The sequence below is a fragment of the Rhincodon typus genome, chromosome 1 (assembly GCF_021869965.1).
Source record: "Rhincodon typus isolate 14 chromosome 1, sRhiTyp1.1, whole genome shotgun sequence".
NCBI classification, from domain to species: Eukaryota; Metazoa; Chordata; class Chondrichthyes; order Orectolobiformes; family Rhincodontidae; genus Rhincodon; species Rhincodon typus.
The window spans coordinates 48,263,990-48,279,834 of NC_063332.1; the positions used below are offsets into that span (position 1 = coordinate 48,263,990).

Genomic DNA, 15,845 nt, shown 5'->3' on the forward strand with positions numbered 1-15,845 from the left:
TCCTGGGCCTCCTGCAGTGCCACAATGATGCCACCCGAAGGTTGCAGGAACAGCACCTCATATTTCACTTGGGAACCCAATGGTATCAATGTGGACTTTACAAGCTTCAAAATCTCCCCTCCCCCTACCACATCCCAAAACCAGCCCAGCTTGTCCCCCCCTCCCCCCTCACTCCCAACCCCCTTCCCCTCCCCGATCCCCAACTCCCACCTCCATCTCCTACCTACTAGTATCATCCTGTCCCCTTGAACTGTCCGTTCTCCCAGGACTGACCTATCTCCTCCCTAACTTCCCACCTACACTCACCTTTACTGGGTCCACCCCCGCTTCTTTGACCTGTCTGTCTCCTCTCCACCTATCTTCTCTATCCATCTTCCATCTGCCTCCCCCTCTCTCCCTATTTATTTCAGAATCCCCTCCCCCATTTCTGAAGAAGGGTCTAGGCCTGCAACGTCCGCTTTCCTGCTCCTTTGATGCTGCTTGGCCTGCTGTGTTCATCCAGCTCTACACCTTGTGTACTTAGTATCTCTTGTTTGGGAGAAATGCATTGAGCCTTTTCAAATGTACAGCACAAGACGGGAAGAATTGCCATGGTAATTTTAGGGTCCTATTGACAGCAACCTAGTCAATCAGGTAATGGCATCATAGACCAAAGCTATTTTCATTTAACATCCATTTTTGGAATGGACTAAAGGGAAAGTTCAGGTAAGGGGACAAGCTAAATTGTTGTTAAAGAGAGCTAGCATGGACATGAATGGCTCAATGGCCTCCTTATGTGCTGTAACCATTCCACAATTATTTTATGACCTGAAATAATAATACTTGTAAAATAACCTGTTTTCCATAGCACTATTTTAGCAACTGCAATGCATCTTAAAATTCAGGTAACCCACACGTCTCTACAATTCTTGTTGCAAAGAATAAACTTTATTCAAGTCAGACATTACAGAACATAGAATGAAAAAATCATATTTCTCAACTGAGCACTTTGGTGTCTCAATTCAAATGCAAAAGTGCAAGATTTACTGAATATGAAAAGAAACTATATACATTTCAATGGAAGCTAAAAATGCTTCTCGAAGTCCCTTAGTACGTTAGGGCAGAAAGAATAGCTGCTGGCTTTTCCCTACCATTACCTTAGTAACAGTTGTCCAAGGTATAAATTATCGCTTAGCACGTAGTCCTGAACCTTAGAAATGTGCCAGTCTGCAGCACTCCATTCAGGACAACTTGGAAGACCAATGTGTTTCAGGTAAACTAAGGAGTGTTTTTTTTCACCAGGCTGATGGCCGTCAATGCCCAAGCATATTTGCACTAATATGATTGGGGGGCAGGGGCACTTTAAAATCGGTTTCGTTCTGTCATACTTTCTTTCCCCTGGCCATAGATTTAAGTCCCGGGTATAGCTCACTCTCTGTCTAGTTTCACGTGGTTAGAGCTAACCAACCAGCGGGTGTAACACCGACTATATCGCTGCTGTTAGAAGGGTCTGTCAGAGTGCGGGGAGATTGAACTGCAGACTGTGCCGGAGACGATGAGCGCACTGTTTGCATTGAGACTGCCCAGGCGCTTCTCGGAGTCGGGCTTTGTGCCTGTGAGGCGGGCGCTGCTGGACGGAGGACTCGGTGGTGGCTGGGGGCAGGTAGGAAGCAAAAGGCCCAGCAACGCCACAGAGGGCGGGTTTGATTGACGGCTCCTCAGACCATTCAGCAGTCACAGAGAGCTGTCAATCACACCGCGGTGCCCACTGAGAGTGCAGGCTCTGCTACTTCTCCAAGGCTGCGATAGACTGTAGCTCAGCTTGTAACATCCTGAAGCCGAGGGGAGACAGGACTCATTGCTGGCCAGAGGTCCCCGCGGTGGATAGGAACCTGCTGTTTGATTTTCTGCTTGCAAACAACAATGTCAGTCGGCCTGAGTTTTGTTTGGTGCTCAAGTGGAAACCAAGCCTTAACCGTGAGCCTAACCCTCCCTCTACTGATCCCATCTCACGCCTCCAACACCCCCCCCCTCCCCCTGGACACCACCCCAAGGCCTCCTACCCTTCCTCGACCTCTTCATCTCCAACTGCCGTCGAGACAGCAATCGCCTCAACCTCTCCACCCCTTTCACCCACTCCAACCTCTCCCCCGCAGAACGTGCAGCCCTCCGCTCCAATCCCAACCTCACCATAAAACCCACGGACAAGGGAGGCACAGTTGTAGTATGGCTCACTGACCTCTACATCGCCGAGGGCAGGCGCCAACTCTCTGACACCTCCTCCTACCGCCCCCTTGATCATGACCCCACCCCCAACCACCAAACCATCATCTCCCAAAACATCCACAACCTCATCACTTCATGTGACCTCCCACCCACAGCCTCCAACCTGATCATTCCCCAACCCTGCACCGCCCGTTTCTATCTCCTTCCCAAAATCCACAAACCTGACTGCCCTGGTCGACCCATTGTCTCCACCTGCTCCTGCCCTACCGAACTTATCTCCACCTATCTGGACTCCATTTTCTCCCCCTTGGTCCAGGAACTCCCTACCTACGTCCATGACACCACCCACGCCCTCCACCTCCTCCAGAACTTCAATTCCCCAGTCCCCAACACCTCATCTTTACCATGGACGCCCAGTCCCTATACACCTGCATTCCCCATACAGATGGCCTAAAGGCCCTCCACTTCTTCCTGTCCTGCAGGCCTGACCAGTCCCCCCTCCACTGACACCCTCACCCGCTTAGCCGAACTCGTCCTCACCCTGAACAACTTCTCTTTCAATTCCTCCCACTTCCTACAGACAAAGGGGGTGGCCATGGGTACCCGCATGGGCCCAAGCTATGCCTGCCTCTTTGTAGGTTAAGTGGAACAATCCCTCTTACGTACCTACACTGGCCCTAAACCCCACCTCTTCCTCCGTCACATTGATGACTGTATCGGCGCTGCCTTGTGCTCCCACGAGGAGCTTGAACAGTTCATCCACTTCACCAACACCTTCCACCCCAACCTTAAGTTCACCTGGACCATCTCTAATACCTCTCTCTCCTTCCTGGACCTCTCTGTCTCCATCTCCGGCAACCACGTAGAACCGATATCCATTTCAAGCCCACCAACTCCCACAGCTACCTAGAATACACCTCCTCCCACCCACCCACCTGCAAAAATGCCATCCCCTATTCCCAATTCCTTCGCCTCCGCCGCATCTGCTCCCTGGCTGAGGCATTCCACTCCCATACATCTCAGATGTCCTCGTTTTTCAAGGACCGCAACCTCCCCCCCCCCTCAGTGGTCGAGAATGCCCTCAACCGTGTCTCCTGCATTTCCCGCAACTCATCCCTCACATCCCCTCCCCGCAATAACAACAAAAACAGAATCCCCCTTGTCCTCACGTACCACCCCACCAACCTCCGGATCCAACGCATCATCCTCCGACACTTCCGCCATCTGCAGTCCGACCCCATCACCAAAGACATTTTTCCCTCCCCACCCCTATCTGCTTTCCGGAGGGACCACTCTCTCCGTGACTCCGTTATCTGCTCCACACTCCCCTCCAGCCCCACCTCACCCGGCACTTTTCCCTGCAACCGCAGGAAGTGCTACACCTGCCCCTACACCTCCCCCATCACCCCCATCCCAGGCCCCAAGAAGACTTTCCACATCAAGCAGATGTTCACCTGCACATCTGGCAATGTGGTATACTGCATCCACTGTTCCCGTTGTGGCCTCCTCTACATCGGGGAAACCAAGCGGAGGCTTGGGGACCGCTTTGCAGAACACCTATGCTCAGTTCGCACTAAACAACTGCACCTCCCAGTCGCAAACCATTTCAACTCCCCCTCCCATTCCTCAGATGACATGTCCATCCTGGGCCTCCTGCAGTGCCACAATGATGCTACCCGAAGGTTGCAGGAACAGCAACTTATATTCCGCTTGGGAACCCTGCAGCCTAATGGTATCAAAATGGACTTCACAAGCTTCAAAATCTCCCCTTCCCCTACCGCATCCCAAAACCAGCCCAGCTCGTCCCCGCCTCCCTAACCTGTCCTTCCTCCCACCTATCCCCTCCTCCCACGTCAAGCCCCACCCCCATCTCCTACCTACTAACCTCATCCCGCCTCCTTGACCTGTCCGTCCTCCCTGGACTGACCTATCTCCTCCCTAACTCCCCACCTACACTCACCTTTACTGGCTCCATCCCCGCCTCTTTGACCTGTCTGTCTCCTCTCCACCTATCTTCTCCTCTATCCATCTTCTATCTGCCTCCCCCCCTCTCCCTATTTATTTCAGATCCCCCTTCCCCTCCCCCATTTCTGAAGAAGGGTCTCGGCCCGAAACGTCAGCCTTCCTGCTCCTCTGATGCTGCTTGGCCTGCTGTGTTCATCCAGCTCTACACCTTGTTATCTCAGATTCTCCAGCATCTGCAGTTCCTACTGTCTCTTCAAAAAGGGTGGACGGTGACTGGATAGACATTGGAAACAGAACTTGCAAAGACACTGAAATAAAACATAAAGTGCTGGAGAAAGTTAGCAGGTCGGGCAGCGTCTGTAGAGAGAAATACTGAGTTCACATTTAGAATCCAGTATGACTTCTTCAGAATTGAAAGAAGCTTGAACATTGTCGTTTCAAGGCTGTGGCGTGATGCTAGATGATGCTGCTAGAACTGCTGAGTTTCTGCAGCACTTGCTGTTACAACTAAACATATGGTTCCAACTACTGAACCTGTTCCTCTTTGTAACTGTACAAGGCTGCACCAGATTGATAAATAACCTTGGTTTCATATCTGACCTCAAGATGAACTTCCAAACACTCGTTACTAAGAGTACGTACTCAAACATTATCCAGTTCAACTCTTCCTCAGCTCATATGCTGATAATATCCTCATCTAATGTCCTTTTTGTTCATTCATGGGATCTGGGTGTCACTGGCTGGGCCAGCATATATTGCCCATCCATCACTGTCCTTCCATGTCTTTGTTTCCTTTGTCTTGAATGGAATCAAAGAATCCCTACAGTGTGGAAGCAGGCCTTTGGACCCATTAGGTCCACACTGACCCTCCAAAGAGCATCCCACCCAAATCCACTCCACTAGTGTAACCTGGCATTTCCCATGGCTAATCTACATAGCCTGCACATCTCTGGTGCAATTTAGCATAGCCAATCCACCTAACCTGCACATCTTTGGACAATGGGAGGAAATCTGTGAAGACATGGGGAGAATGTGCAAAATCCACACAGTCATCCAAAGGTGGAATCGAACCCAGGTCCCTGGCGCTGTGAGGCAGCAGTACTAACCACTGTGTCGGCCTATTCCAACATATTTGTGGCTGGCCTTCTCCATTCTATCCTGCGTAAACTTGAGGTCATCCAAAACTCTACTGTCATTTCTTAACTCCCATCAAGTCCCATTTACCCATCCACCACCCCTGTGCTCACTAACCTTCATTGTCTCCCAGTTAAGCAACACCCAGATTCTGAAGAACAAGAATAAAATAATAATAGCACCCATGAAAACTACAAATGTTAAACCACTCTTTGCAGTTAAGCTTCATTACAGTATTGTGGGGAAGCTGCAGGCACAGAGTGACACACTTACACACAGTGAGCAGCAATGTATATATATTATTAAACCCTGACATCTCCTTTTTCAATTTTAGAAAGACTGCTGTTTATCTAAAGTAAATGGCAGGGATGTCCCTAAAGCAACATTGGCTGACAGTGCGAATAAGAAATATGGAAACCAACCACCTACATTATTCTCAAAAATTATTGATAAGTCACTTCCAGCTGACGTTATATACGAAGATGATCAGGTATATTTACTGAATGCATTGTTCACTTGTTGTAAAGGCCTCCTGGAGCGCACTTCTTTCCACAAATTATTGTGAAATTTTCATAATGGCACAATGAATCATTTTAGAATTCAGTCATTTTTATGCAGACAAATTTATGAATTAAATGTCATAGGTAATTAGAGAATGCTGGAAATGCTCAATAGGCCCGGCAGCATCTGTGGAGACAGAATTTAACTTAACGGGCTGAATTTTGCTGTAAATGTGATGTCAGGCTCAACACTGAGGCCTGGAACTGAGAGTGTTGAGAAATCAGATGTAACCTCCCTGGAGGCAGCCAGTTAGCAATTCGCCTGCAAGAGCCAAGTCTAATTTGGGAATCCAGCAGTGGAAAGTCCAAGCAGCCTGCCCTCTGTGGAGGACTGCCTTTGCTGTGTTGGTAATGCTTGGCCAGGACCAGGAGTGAAAGTGATGCCATGGAGTCACCTTCTGTGAGAGGAAGCAGTTACTATTGAGGCAGAGCAAGAATTAGTAAACACAACAGTCTCTGTGAAGTGGATGCTGCCTGGGATTAACTCCCTTTGGTGAATTACTGCTGGCAAAGAAATCAGTTGGGTGACAGCTTGGACCACCTACTGTGAACAGTCCATTTCTGTGCTCCTGACACACCATGGGTGCTATCTAATACTGGAAATATGTAGCGCAGCGGTCTTAATTAGGGCCTCTCTAAGCTTCATTGCCTGCCCTTTTGGAATAGGCAGCAAATTTCAATGGTATCCTGCCCCTGGGAAAGGAATCTGTGGAATTATTAAATCTCCCTTAACTTTCCTATCACTCCTCCCCTCCTCTAAATCCCATCTTCTTTGGGGTTGGGAAATTTGAGTCCAATGTTGCAGGTTAACTATCTTCTTTCAGACAATTACATCATTGACCTGAAACAATAGCTGTTTCTCTGCACAACTGCGACCTCACCAGCTGAGCATTGCTAGCATTTGGAGATTTGTATTTCAGATTATCAGCATTTGCAGTGTTCTACTTTCATCTAGAGTAATTACTGTGGGTACTGTACTCCCTGTTCCTTGTCATAAATGATTTCACTGTGTTACATGATCACAACAGTTTGATTCTAAGAGAACAAATCAAGTGCTTAAGCTTTCTTACCTCTTAGGACCAGAAGGTGGGGTAGAGGACTTGATTCTAAATTTCCCCTTTACAGTATTTTCCTTTATATTGATTTTATGCTACTGTTTATTGATTCTTGTTCTTCTCTACAGTGCATGTCTTTCAGAGATGTGAATCCTCAGGGTCCAGTTCATTTCCTTGTCATACCCAAAATCCCTATACCACGAATGAGTGAGACAGCAGATGATGACAAAGAGGTAGGGAAATATATGTAGAATATAATGCTCTTACAGTTTGGTGATAAGTGGAAACGTTACTGAGGCGATTAAGGCCAGAATAGTTTTGATCCCTGGTCAGTGCTGCACTAGCATTTCTCAACGAGAGCTAGTACAGCTGGCCTTAACAAAGTGAGCCTGTGAGGAAATAGTTGGCTAGGGTTTCTGTTTCCAGAATTATTCATCAAATACAGATACCTACATAATCCCAGTGGAGACAACTGCAAGGCAAATATTGAGATGCATCAACAGCTTAGATTTCTGGTCACAATGTATCCTGCAGTTGAATAGGTTGTGATAGGCCTGCTGACACTAAACCAAGGATTACAGATGAAGAATTGGGCAAGGTACCAGAAGGCTTCTTATTCCTATCTGAAGCTGTTATGGCACACTTCAGAAGAGCAGAAGATGAGAGATGTTGCCAACAATGTCACTAAAAATCCACTAAATGGTTGTTTCAGCTGCATTTTATGATAGCCCAAAGGAACAGTTTATTTAAACACAGAAGTTTTGATTATTTTCAAGTATCGACTGTCTTTTTAGAATTACTGAACATTGAGCTTTTTAAAATTGAGTCTGAATTCATGTCAAGTCCTTTTCATTCACCACCCTTATGCTCAATAACTTGTGCTAGCTTTCTGTGTTGCAACCTCTCCGTATTAAATTTCACATAATTATCTTGAAATCCCTCTACTGCCTGCACTTCAAACCTACCGTCTTTCCTACCCCAAACCCTCGAATCTCCCTTTCACTGGAACTTTTTCAAGCCTCCATAACCTCTAGAATATCTGGACTCCTCCTGTACATCTCAAATTTTCACCGCTTTACCATTAGCAGCCATGCTTTCAATTGTTTAGGCACTAGCTATGGAATTTCCATATTTGACCGCTCCATCTCTACCTCACTTTCCACCTTCAGGACACATCTTTGATCAAGCTTTAGGTGATCCATCTTATATCTCCTTATGTGGCTCACTGTCAAGTTTTGCTTAGTGACAAAGGACTCTGAAATGTTTTGACACCTCAATGTGTTGAAAGGTTATAGAGAGTTGGCAGGACAGTGGAGTTGAGGCTGAAATGAGATCAGCCATGATTGTATTTAATGGTGGAGCAGGTTCAAGGGGCTGAGTTGCGTACTCCTGCTCCTAATTCTTGTGTTCCTAAACGTGCTGTATAAATAAATTGCTCAAACTGAAGAGTATTGTGAAAAGTTTGTGTAGGTTTGCTTACAGCAGAAAGGATAGACTGCAGCAGTGAAATAAAATATTTATTTTATAGTTGTGTTGTATCAAATGTTAAAATCTGTATGTGTGAGTTTAACCAGTCAGCGATCTTTTTCCTATGATATAAAGTTTGTTCTCCTTGTTGTGCAAACAGCTGCTGGGGCATCTACTGATAGTGGCTAAAGACCTTGCAAAGAAAGAAGGGCTCACAGATGGGTACAGAGTGGGTAAGTCTATGAATAAATTGAAGTGTCTGTTTAAGGAATGGAGGATGTAATAATTTTTAAGTATCTGTTGTAGTAAACTTAATAGTTTTACTGACTTCCATTTTGACCCCAGGTCAGAGATAGGGACAGCTACACAATCATATCTGTTGTGTACTTTCCTGGTCGGATAATCTGCCCAGAAAATAAGATATACTGTTTTAAATGTGAACAGCACCTTTCACCTACAGGCATACATTCGCGCACGTGCACACACACACACAAAAAGTGTAAAACAATGGCAGCTGGTACAGACAAGTAGGAAAGGGTACATTTTGGAAATTGGTGATTTGTTTAAATTTTAAGATTTGTAACACTCAGGAGAACCTGTTGAATTTGTTTTCATTAATGTGTTACCAGCAATCATAAACATTGCACTTTGTACAGGCACTCAGTTAGTTGTACCTTTTAAAGTATACACAGATAACAAGATACTGAGAAATTCTCTCACCCCCAACTTCCGTCATACTTGTCATTTAGAAAGATATGGGACAGACTGGCTCTCTGTCATTGAATGCTGATTTTGTGTTTCATTCTATTAAAGCATTTACTTTGAAACACTTGCTTGGAAATAAGTAACTGATTTGTCTACAAATGCAGAATATGTATCCTGTTCTGTCATTATTGAGTTCTAGATTATAAAATTTAAAATTGAGCTTGTGATGGTTGTAATGGTTCTTAAAGACATTTATTTCTTATGATTCCTCATTGTGAGTAACATCACTGTTGTAAGTGTGGGCTGGGTTATATTCTGGGGGCTCTAGCGTAAGGTTCAGGCTCAAACCAGTTTCCACTTTGCCAGCTCGCTCTGCTTTAATATTTTGGGTGACTGCCCTTTCATTAGTATGAGGTGGGACTCTCATCTGGCCAATTGACCTTGGGTGACTGTGTGAAGTTTGCACGTTCTCCCTATGTCTGCGTGGATTTCGACCAGGTGCTCTGGTTTCCTCCCACAGTCCAAAGATGTGCAAGTTCAGTGGTTTGGCCATGCTAAGTTATCCATAGTGCCCAGGGGTCTGTAGGTTAAGTGCGTTAGCCATGGGAAATGTAGGGTTACAGGGATAGGGTCTGTTGATAGATAGATAGATACAGAGATGTGGGTCTGGGTGGAATGCCCTTCAAAGGGTTGGTGTGGACATGTTGGGCTGAATGGCCTGTTTCCATGCTGTAGGGATTCTGTTCTAATTGGGCTTGAAAAACATTCCACACACACTCCAATAGAAGAAATAGCGGATACATTGTTGGGAACAAAAGTGAATGATAGGGCTTTGCCATAAGTTACTTTATCATCTTTTTTTGTTTTATGTAAATGTTGGGAATGTATGTTCTGCACATGAAATCCTAAGTATCCTTGTGGTTAGCAGGATGTTATGGGGCCAATATTCATTATTGTCCGTGTATGGATTGGCGGTAAAAAAAAACTTTTGTCTGGGGGCCTCTGGTCTAGCTTGCTTTGTATTTCTCCAGATCCAGGTAAATTTCAAGTAGATGTGGAGGGCAAAGTTCCAAGTTATTTTTTGGATTACATTGTTAATCCAATTAGACTGTCTCGCATGCCGATATGTGTTGTATACCTAGAAGTTGTGGATATATTTTTTATTAGCTGTTAACTCACAGATAAATGTTATGAGCAAAAAAACCTCAGCTTTATGAACAAATTTCTGCCCCATATTAACTTTTTCTTCGAGCCATTGTATTCCAGGAGCAGCTATCCAGTCAACTGCGAATAGGATTAGGTTACAATGCAGTGTCCCATAGCTGATATCTGACACATTATGGCTGATCAGCAAGTTATACACTGGCTCCTCAGTATACATGGACAATGGCGAAGGGGTAATTGAGGGCTGATTTAATCTATGAAAATAGACTCCAGTGCAAGTCATCATCTCCAGAAAAGTATTGGAGGGAAACTCCTCCTGGCTCACAAAACGTTGCAGGAGAAACAAACTACTTTACAACTAACACAAATTACCTTTATTCCATTTCTGTGAAGCTAATTAAGAGCCCATGGTGTGAGGGGCAAAGTACTGACATGATCAGAGAACTGGCTGACTGGCAGAAGGCAGAGAGTGGGGATAGAGGGGTCTTTTTTGGGGTGGCAGCCAGTGACTCGTGGAGTTCCACAGCTGTTTGTGTTGGGACCACAGCTCCTCATGTTATACATTAGCAATCTGGAGGAAGGAACTTAGAGCATTGTTGCTGAGTTTGCAGATGACAGAAAGATAGTTGGAGGGTCAGGTAATGTTGAGGAATCGGGGAGGCTGCAGAATGACTTGGACAGGCTAGGAGAGTGGGCAAAGATGTGACATATGGAATACCATGTGGGAAAGTGTGGGGTTATGCACTTTGGTCAGAAGAATACAGGCGTAGACTGTTTACTAAATGGGGCAAGGCTTCAGAAATCTGAAGGGACTGGAGGGTCCTCGTTCAGGTTTCTCTCCAGGTTAACACGCTGGTTCATTTGGCAGTCAGGAAGGCAAATGCAACATTAGCATTCATTTCAAAAGGGCTCGGCTACAAGGGCAGAGATGTCCTGCTGAGGCTGTAAAAGGCTCTAGTCAGACCACATTTAGAATATTGTGAGCAGTTTTGCGCCCCATATCTAAGGAAGGATGTAATGGCAGTGGAGGGGGTCCAGAAGAGGTTCATAAGAATGCTTGCACAATGAAGGGCTTGTCATATGAGGAGCAGCTGAGGACTCTGGATCTGTACTCAATAGAGTTTAGAAAGATGAGGGTGGAATCTGATTGAAACTTCTAGAATACTGAGAGGCCTGGATAGAGAGGACGTGGAGAAGAGGACCCGAGATACAAACTCAGAGTGAAGGGACCAATCTTTAGAACTGAAATAAGGAATTTCTTCAACTAGAGGGTGGTGAATCTGTGAAACTCATTGCCACAGAGGGCTGCACAGGCCAAGTCATTGAGTGTGTTTAAGAAATAGACAGATAGGTTCTTGATTGGTAAGGGGATCCAAGGTTATGGGGAAAGGCCAAGAAGATGGGGTTGAGAAACATAGCAGCCATGATCGAATGGCAGAGCAGACTTGATGGGCTGAATGGCCTAGTTCTGCTCCTATATATTATGGTTTTTTTCTAGTATTACATTACAGTTATTAACTGCGCATTCAATCGAGTGTGGCTAAATGGCAGGCAGGTAATTTTCAGCCAACCCCCTTTACTGACACCAAATACCTTGATGTTGCATCCAAGTGATGGACAACCACAAATATCTCCCCTTCCCTGATAATGCTAACAGGATTTTCCAGGAGGTTTTCGGGAGAGGCATGTGAGTCTGATTTCATTCTAAAGTTCCAGAGCTAATGGGTGTAAAGTGGCTGATAAATGAGCCTAATGGAGATTGCGCTGCTGAAAGGCAGGATTCTCATGTGGGACAGTTTTACTTGAGGGCATTTATCACAATGACAAACATCTGAAGCAGGTACTCTGGCCATATTTTCCTAGCGCCACTTTCTCTTAAAGCAATTGCTTTTTGTTTTTTGTTAGTGATTAATGACGGGAAGAACGGAGCGCAGTCTGTTTACCACTTACACATCCACGTGATTGGAGGACGTCAGATGAGGTGGCCACCTGGTTAGAAGAATATGACTGACTCTGTCATTGAGTTCTGAATTTGTGTTTCATTCTATTAAAACATTTACTCTGAAACACTTGCTTGGAAATAAATAACTGATTTTTCTACCAATGCAGAATATGTATCCTGTTCGGTCATTGTTGAGTTCTAGATTATAAAATTTGAAAATTAAGGTTGTGATTCCTCATAGTGAGTAACATCACTGTTGTAAGTGTGGGCTGGGTTATACTCTGGGGGCTCTAGCGTAAGCTTCAGGCTCAAACCAGTTTCCACTTTGCCAGCTCGCTCTGCTTTAATGTTTTGGGTGACTGCCCTCTAATTAGTATGAGGTAGGAGGGTTGCATGTACTACCCTATCCTTCCCTGTTTCCCACTGTCCATCCAGCACATCATAGAAAGGGAGAAGAGAACTCAGACCCCATTTTAAATCCTGATAGTGTCCATGCCTCCCTCCCAGTGATTATGAATATTATTTTTATCGTGCAATGGAGTGTTAGCCTACTTTCTGACAAATATATCATATTTTTGTCAGAATTCAGTGCTAAAGAAAACTGATTATGTATTACAATAATGATTTTTTTTAACAATTCACTCAGGCAGTGCAGGCTTTACTGGCTGGGCCAGCGGGTATTGCTCATCCCAAATTCCCTTTAAAAGATGGCGGTGAGCTGTTTTCCTGAACCACTGCAGTCCGTTTGAAGTAGGTACAACAACATGTTGTTCAAGAGGGAGTTGCAACATATTGACCCCGTGACAATAATAGAACGACATAATATTTCCAAATCAGAACAGTGGTAGCTTGGAGGGGAACCTGAGGCTGATGGTGTTCTCATGTATCACCTGCCGTTGCCCTTTTAGTGATCATGGGTTTGGTGTTGATCATGGGTTTGGAAAGTTCTGTACGAGGAGCCTTGGTGAATTTCTGCAGTGCATCTTGGAAACAGTACATGCTGTTGCCACTCTGTATCAGTGGTAGAGGGAATGAATATCTGTGGGCATGGTGTCAATCAAGCGGGCTGCTTTGTCAGTTCCTGGTCAATGATAACCCCCAGGATGTTGATCGTGGGGAATTAGCCCCAAGCATCTTTTAGCCACAGAGATAGTAGGAACTGCAGGTGCTGGAGAATCTGAGATAACAAGGTATAGAGCTGGAGGAACACAGCAGGCCAGGCAGCATCAGTGGAGCAGGAAAGCTGACATTTTGGGTCTAGACCCTTCTTCAGACTGGAGAAATTTGATTTACAAATCTGGAGTTAAACGCTAATCATGACCATGAAACGATTGTTGTAAAATCCGTCTCGTTCTCCAACGTCCTTTAGAGAAGGAAATCTGCCATCCTTACCTGGTCTGATCTACATGTGGCTCTAGAAACACAGCAAAGTATTTGACTCTTAACTGCACTCTGAAATAGCCTAGTAAGCCATTCAATGATATCACACTGCTAAAAGATCTCAAAGGAATGAAATCAAATGGACCACATGGCATCAACTTAGGCACTGGAAATAATAATGGCAAACTAGTCTATTTACCCTAAAAAGTCTACCTTACCAACGTCTGGGAGCTGGTGTCAAAATTGAGAGAGTTGTTTCATAGTCTAGTCAAGCAACAGCCTGGTATGGTCATAATCATGAATCATACCTGAGAAACAATATTCCAGACAGCACCTTCTGGGTATATCTGTCCTACTGACAGGTCAGGCCTGGCAGAGATGGTGGTACAGTACTACATAATTAGGAAGGAGTTGCCTGGGAGTCCTCAACATTGACTCCATGAAGTCTAAAGGCAACAAGTCAAGCATAGGCAAGGAAAACTCGTACTGATTACCATGTATCACCACTACCATCTCCCCCATCCATCAATCAGCTTCTTCAGTTGCTAAATCAATGAAGCTTTCATGTTGAAAAATCCTTGCAAGAAGCTGAGTGGCAGTATATATTCTGCGTGTAGGCTTCAATGTCCATCATCAAGAATGGCTTGGCAGCATCACTACTGACAGAGCTGGTGGAGTCTCAAATGACATAGCTGCTAGTTTGTATTTGTTGCAGGTGGTGAAGGAACCAATAAGAGAGAACAACTTTGCTGACTTATTTATTATTAACCTGCCTGCAGCATATGACCTGCTATGGCAGTATTAGTATCAATGACCAGGGCACGTCTCTTGTGGAGATGAATTTCTCTTTTCATTTTTCAGTGTGTTATGTGGCACTATCATCATGCTAAAAGGGATAGATTTTAAACATTTATAAAAATGATTTGGAAGTGAATATAGGAGTAAATATATGTACAACGGGACCTTGATTAGATGGACCAATGAGCCCAGGAGTGGCAGATGGAATTTAATTTAGATAAATGTGAGGTGTTGCATTTTGGTAAGGCAAACCAGGGCAGGACTTATACAGTTAATGGTAGGGCCCTGGGGTGTGTTGCCGAACAAAGAGATCAAGGGGTGTAGGTTCATATTTCCTTGAAAATGGAGTCACAGGTGGACAGGGTGGTGATGGAGGCATTTGGCATGCTTGCCTTCATTGGTCAGGGCATTGAGTATAGGAGTTGGGATGTCATATTGTAGTTGTACAGCACATTGGTGAGACTATTTTAGGAATTCAGTGATTAATTCTGCTTGCTCTTCTGTAGGAAAGGCGTTGTGAAACTGGGACTGGAAGATTTGAGTTATAGGGAAAGGTTGAATAAGCCTATTTCGTTTCCTTAGAGCATCGGAGGCTGAGGTGTGACCTTATAAAGGTTTATAAAATCATGAGGAGTATGGATAGGGTGAATAGCTAAGGTCTTTTCTCCAGGGTGGGGGAGTCCAAAACTAGTGGATACAGGTTTAAGGTGAGAGGGGAAAGATTTATAAAGGACCTCAGGGATAACATTCATGCAGAGGGTGGTGCGTGTATGGAATGAACTACCAGAGGAAGTGGTGGAGACAGGTATGATTACATTTAAAAGGCATCCGGATGGGTACATGAATAGGAAGGGTTTAGAGGGATAGGTTTAGATGGGACTAGGTCAGATGGGGGATGTCTAGTCACCGTGGATGAGTTGGACCAAGGGGTCTATTTCTGTACTGTATGACTTTGCAGCAGATCTAGAAACGCAAGACTGAGCATTCATGAAGCACTGTGGGCCTTCAGCAGCAGTATAATCAAATTCAAACATGATTTGACAAATCATGGATTTGCATATGCCCCATTCAACCATTACCACTAAGACAGGGGTCAATTTTGGATCAATGAAGAGAGTAAGGAGCATACGAGGAGCAGTATCAGGCATATCTGAAAATGAAGTATCAACTCAATGAAGCAAAACAACAGGACTGCTTGTGTGCCATATAGAAAAGCATCAATTGATAGACAAAGTTAAGAGATTCCACAATCAATGGATCACATCTAAGATCTGTAGTCCTGCCTGTATCGAGTTGGGAATGGTGTGGACAATAAACAAGTCACAGGAGGAGATGGAGGCTCCACCAAGGTCCCCATTCTCAATGAGGGGAGTAACATCAGTACAAATGATAAGGCTGAAGCATTTGCAATAATTTTCAGCTAGAAATGCTGCGTGGATGATCCATCTTGGCCTCCTGTCGACATGCATT

General features: G+C 44.9%; 1 protein-coding gene across 2 annotated transcripts; it reads left to right on the forward strand.

Moving 5' to 3' along the window:
• The first annotated feature begins 1,363 nt into the window (after positions 1-1,363).
• Positions 1,364-12,363, forward strand: LOC109911100 (uncharacterized HIT-like protein Synpcc7942_1390). 2 transcript variants are annotated; one of them, XM_020510365.2, is made up of 5 exons: positions 1,364-1,642; positions 5,639-5,794; positions 7,048-7,152; positions 8,547-8,619; positions 12,161-12,363. In XM_020510365.2, exons 1-5 carry the CDS (start codon positions 1,535-1,537, stop codon positions 12,250-12,252), a joined length of 534 nt encoding a protein of 177 aa, XP_020365954.1. In that variant the 5' UTR covers positions 1,364-1,534; the 3' UTR covers positions 12,253-12,363. The 2 variants fall into 2 exon arrangements, with proteins under 2 accessions (XP_020365954.1, XP_048452856.1); XM_048596899.1 differs by lacking the exon at positions 1,364-1,642 and adding an exon at positions 1,768-1,956.
• The last annotated feature ends 3,482 nt before the right edge of the window (positions 12,364-15,845 follow it).

Bases quoted from the DNA above. Each gene is read 5' to 3' on its own strand.
- LOC109911100 (XM_020510365.2), top strand. From the start codon at position 1,535: ATGAGCGCACTGTTTGCATTGAGACTGCCCAGGCGCTTCTCGGAGTCG. The intron at 1,643-5,638 runs GTAGGAAGCAAA...TTTCAATTTTAG, and splicing joins TCGGTGGTGGCTGGGGGCAG to AAAGACTGCTGTTTATCTAA. The intron at 7,153-8,546 runs GTAGGGAAATAT...TTGTGCAAACAG, and splicing joins CAGCAGATGATGACAAAGAG to CTGCTGGGGCATCTACTGAT.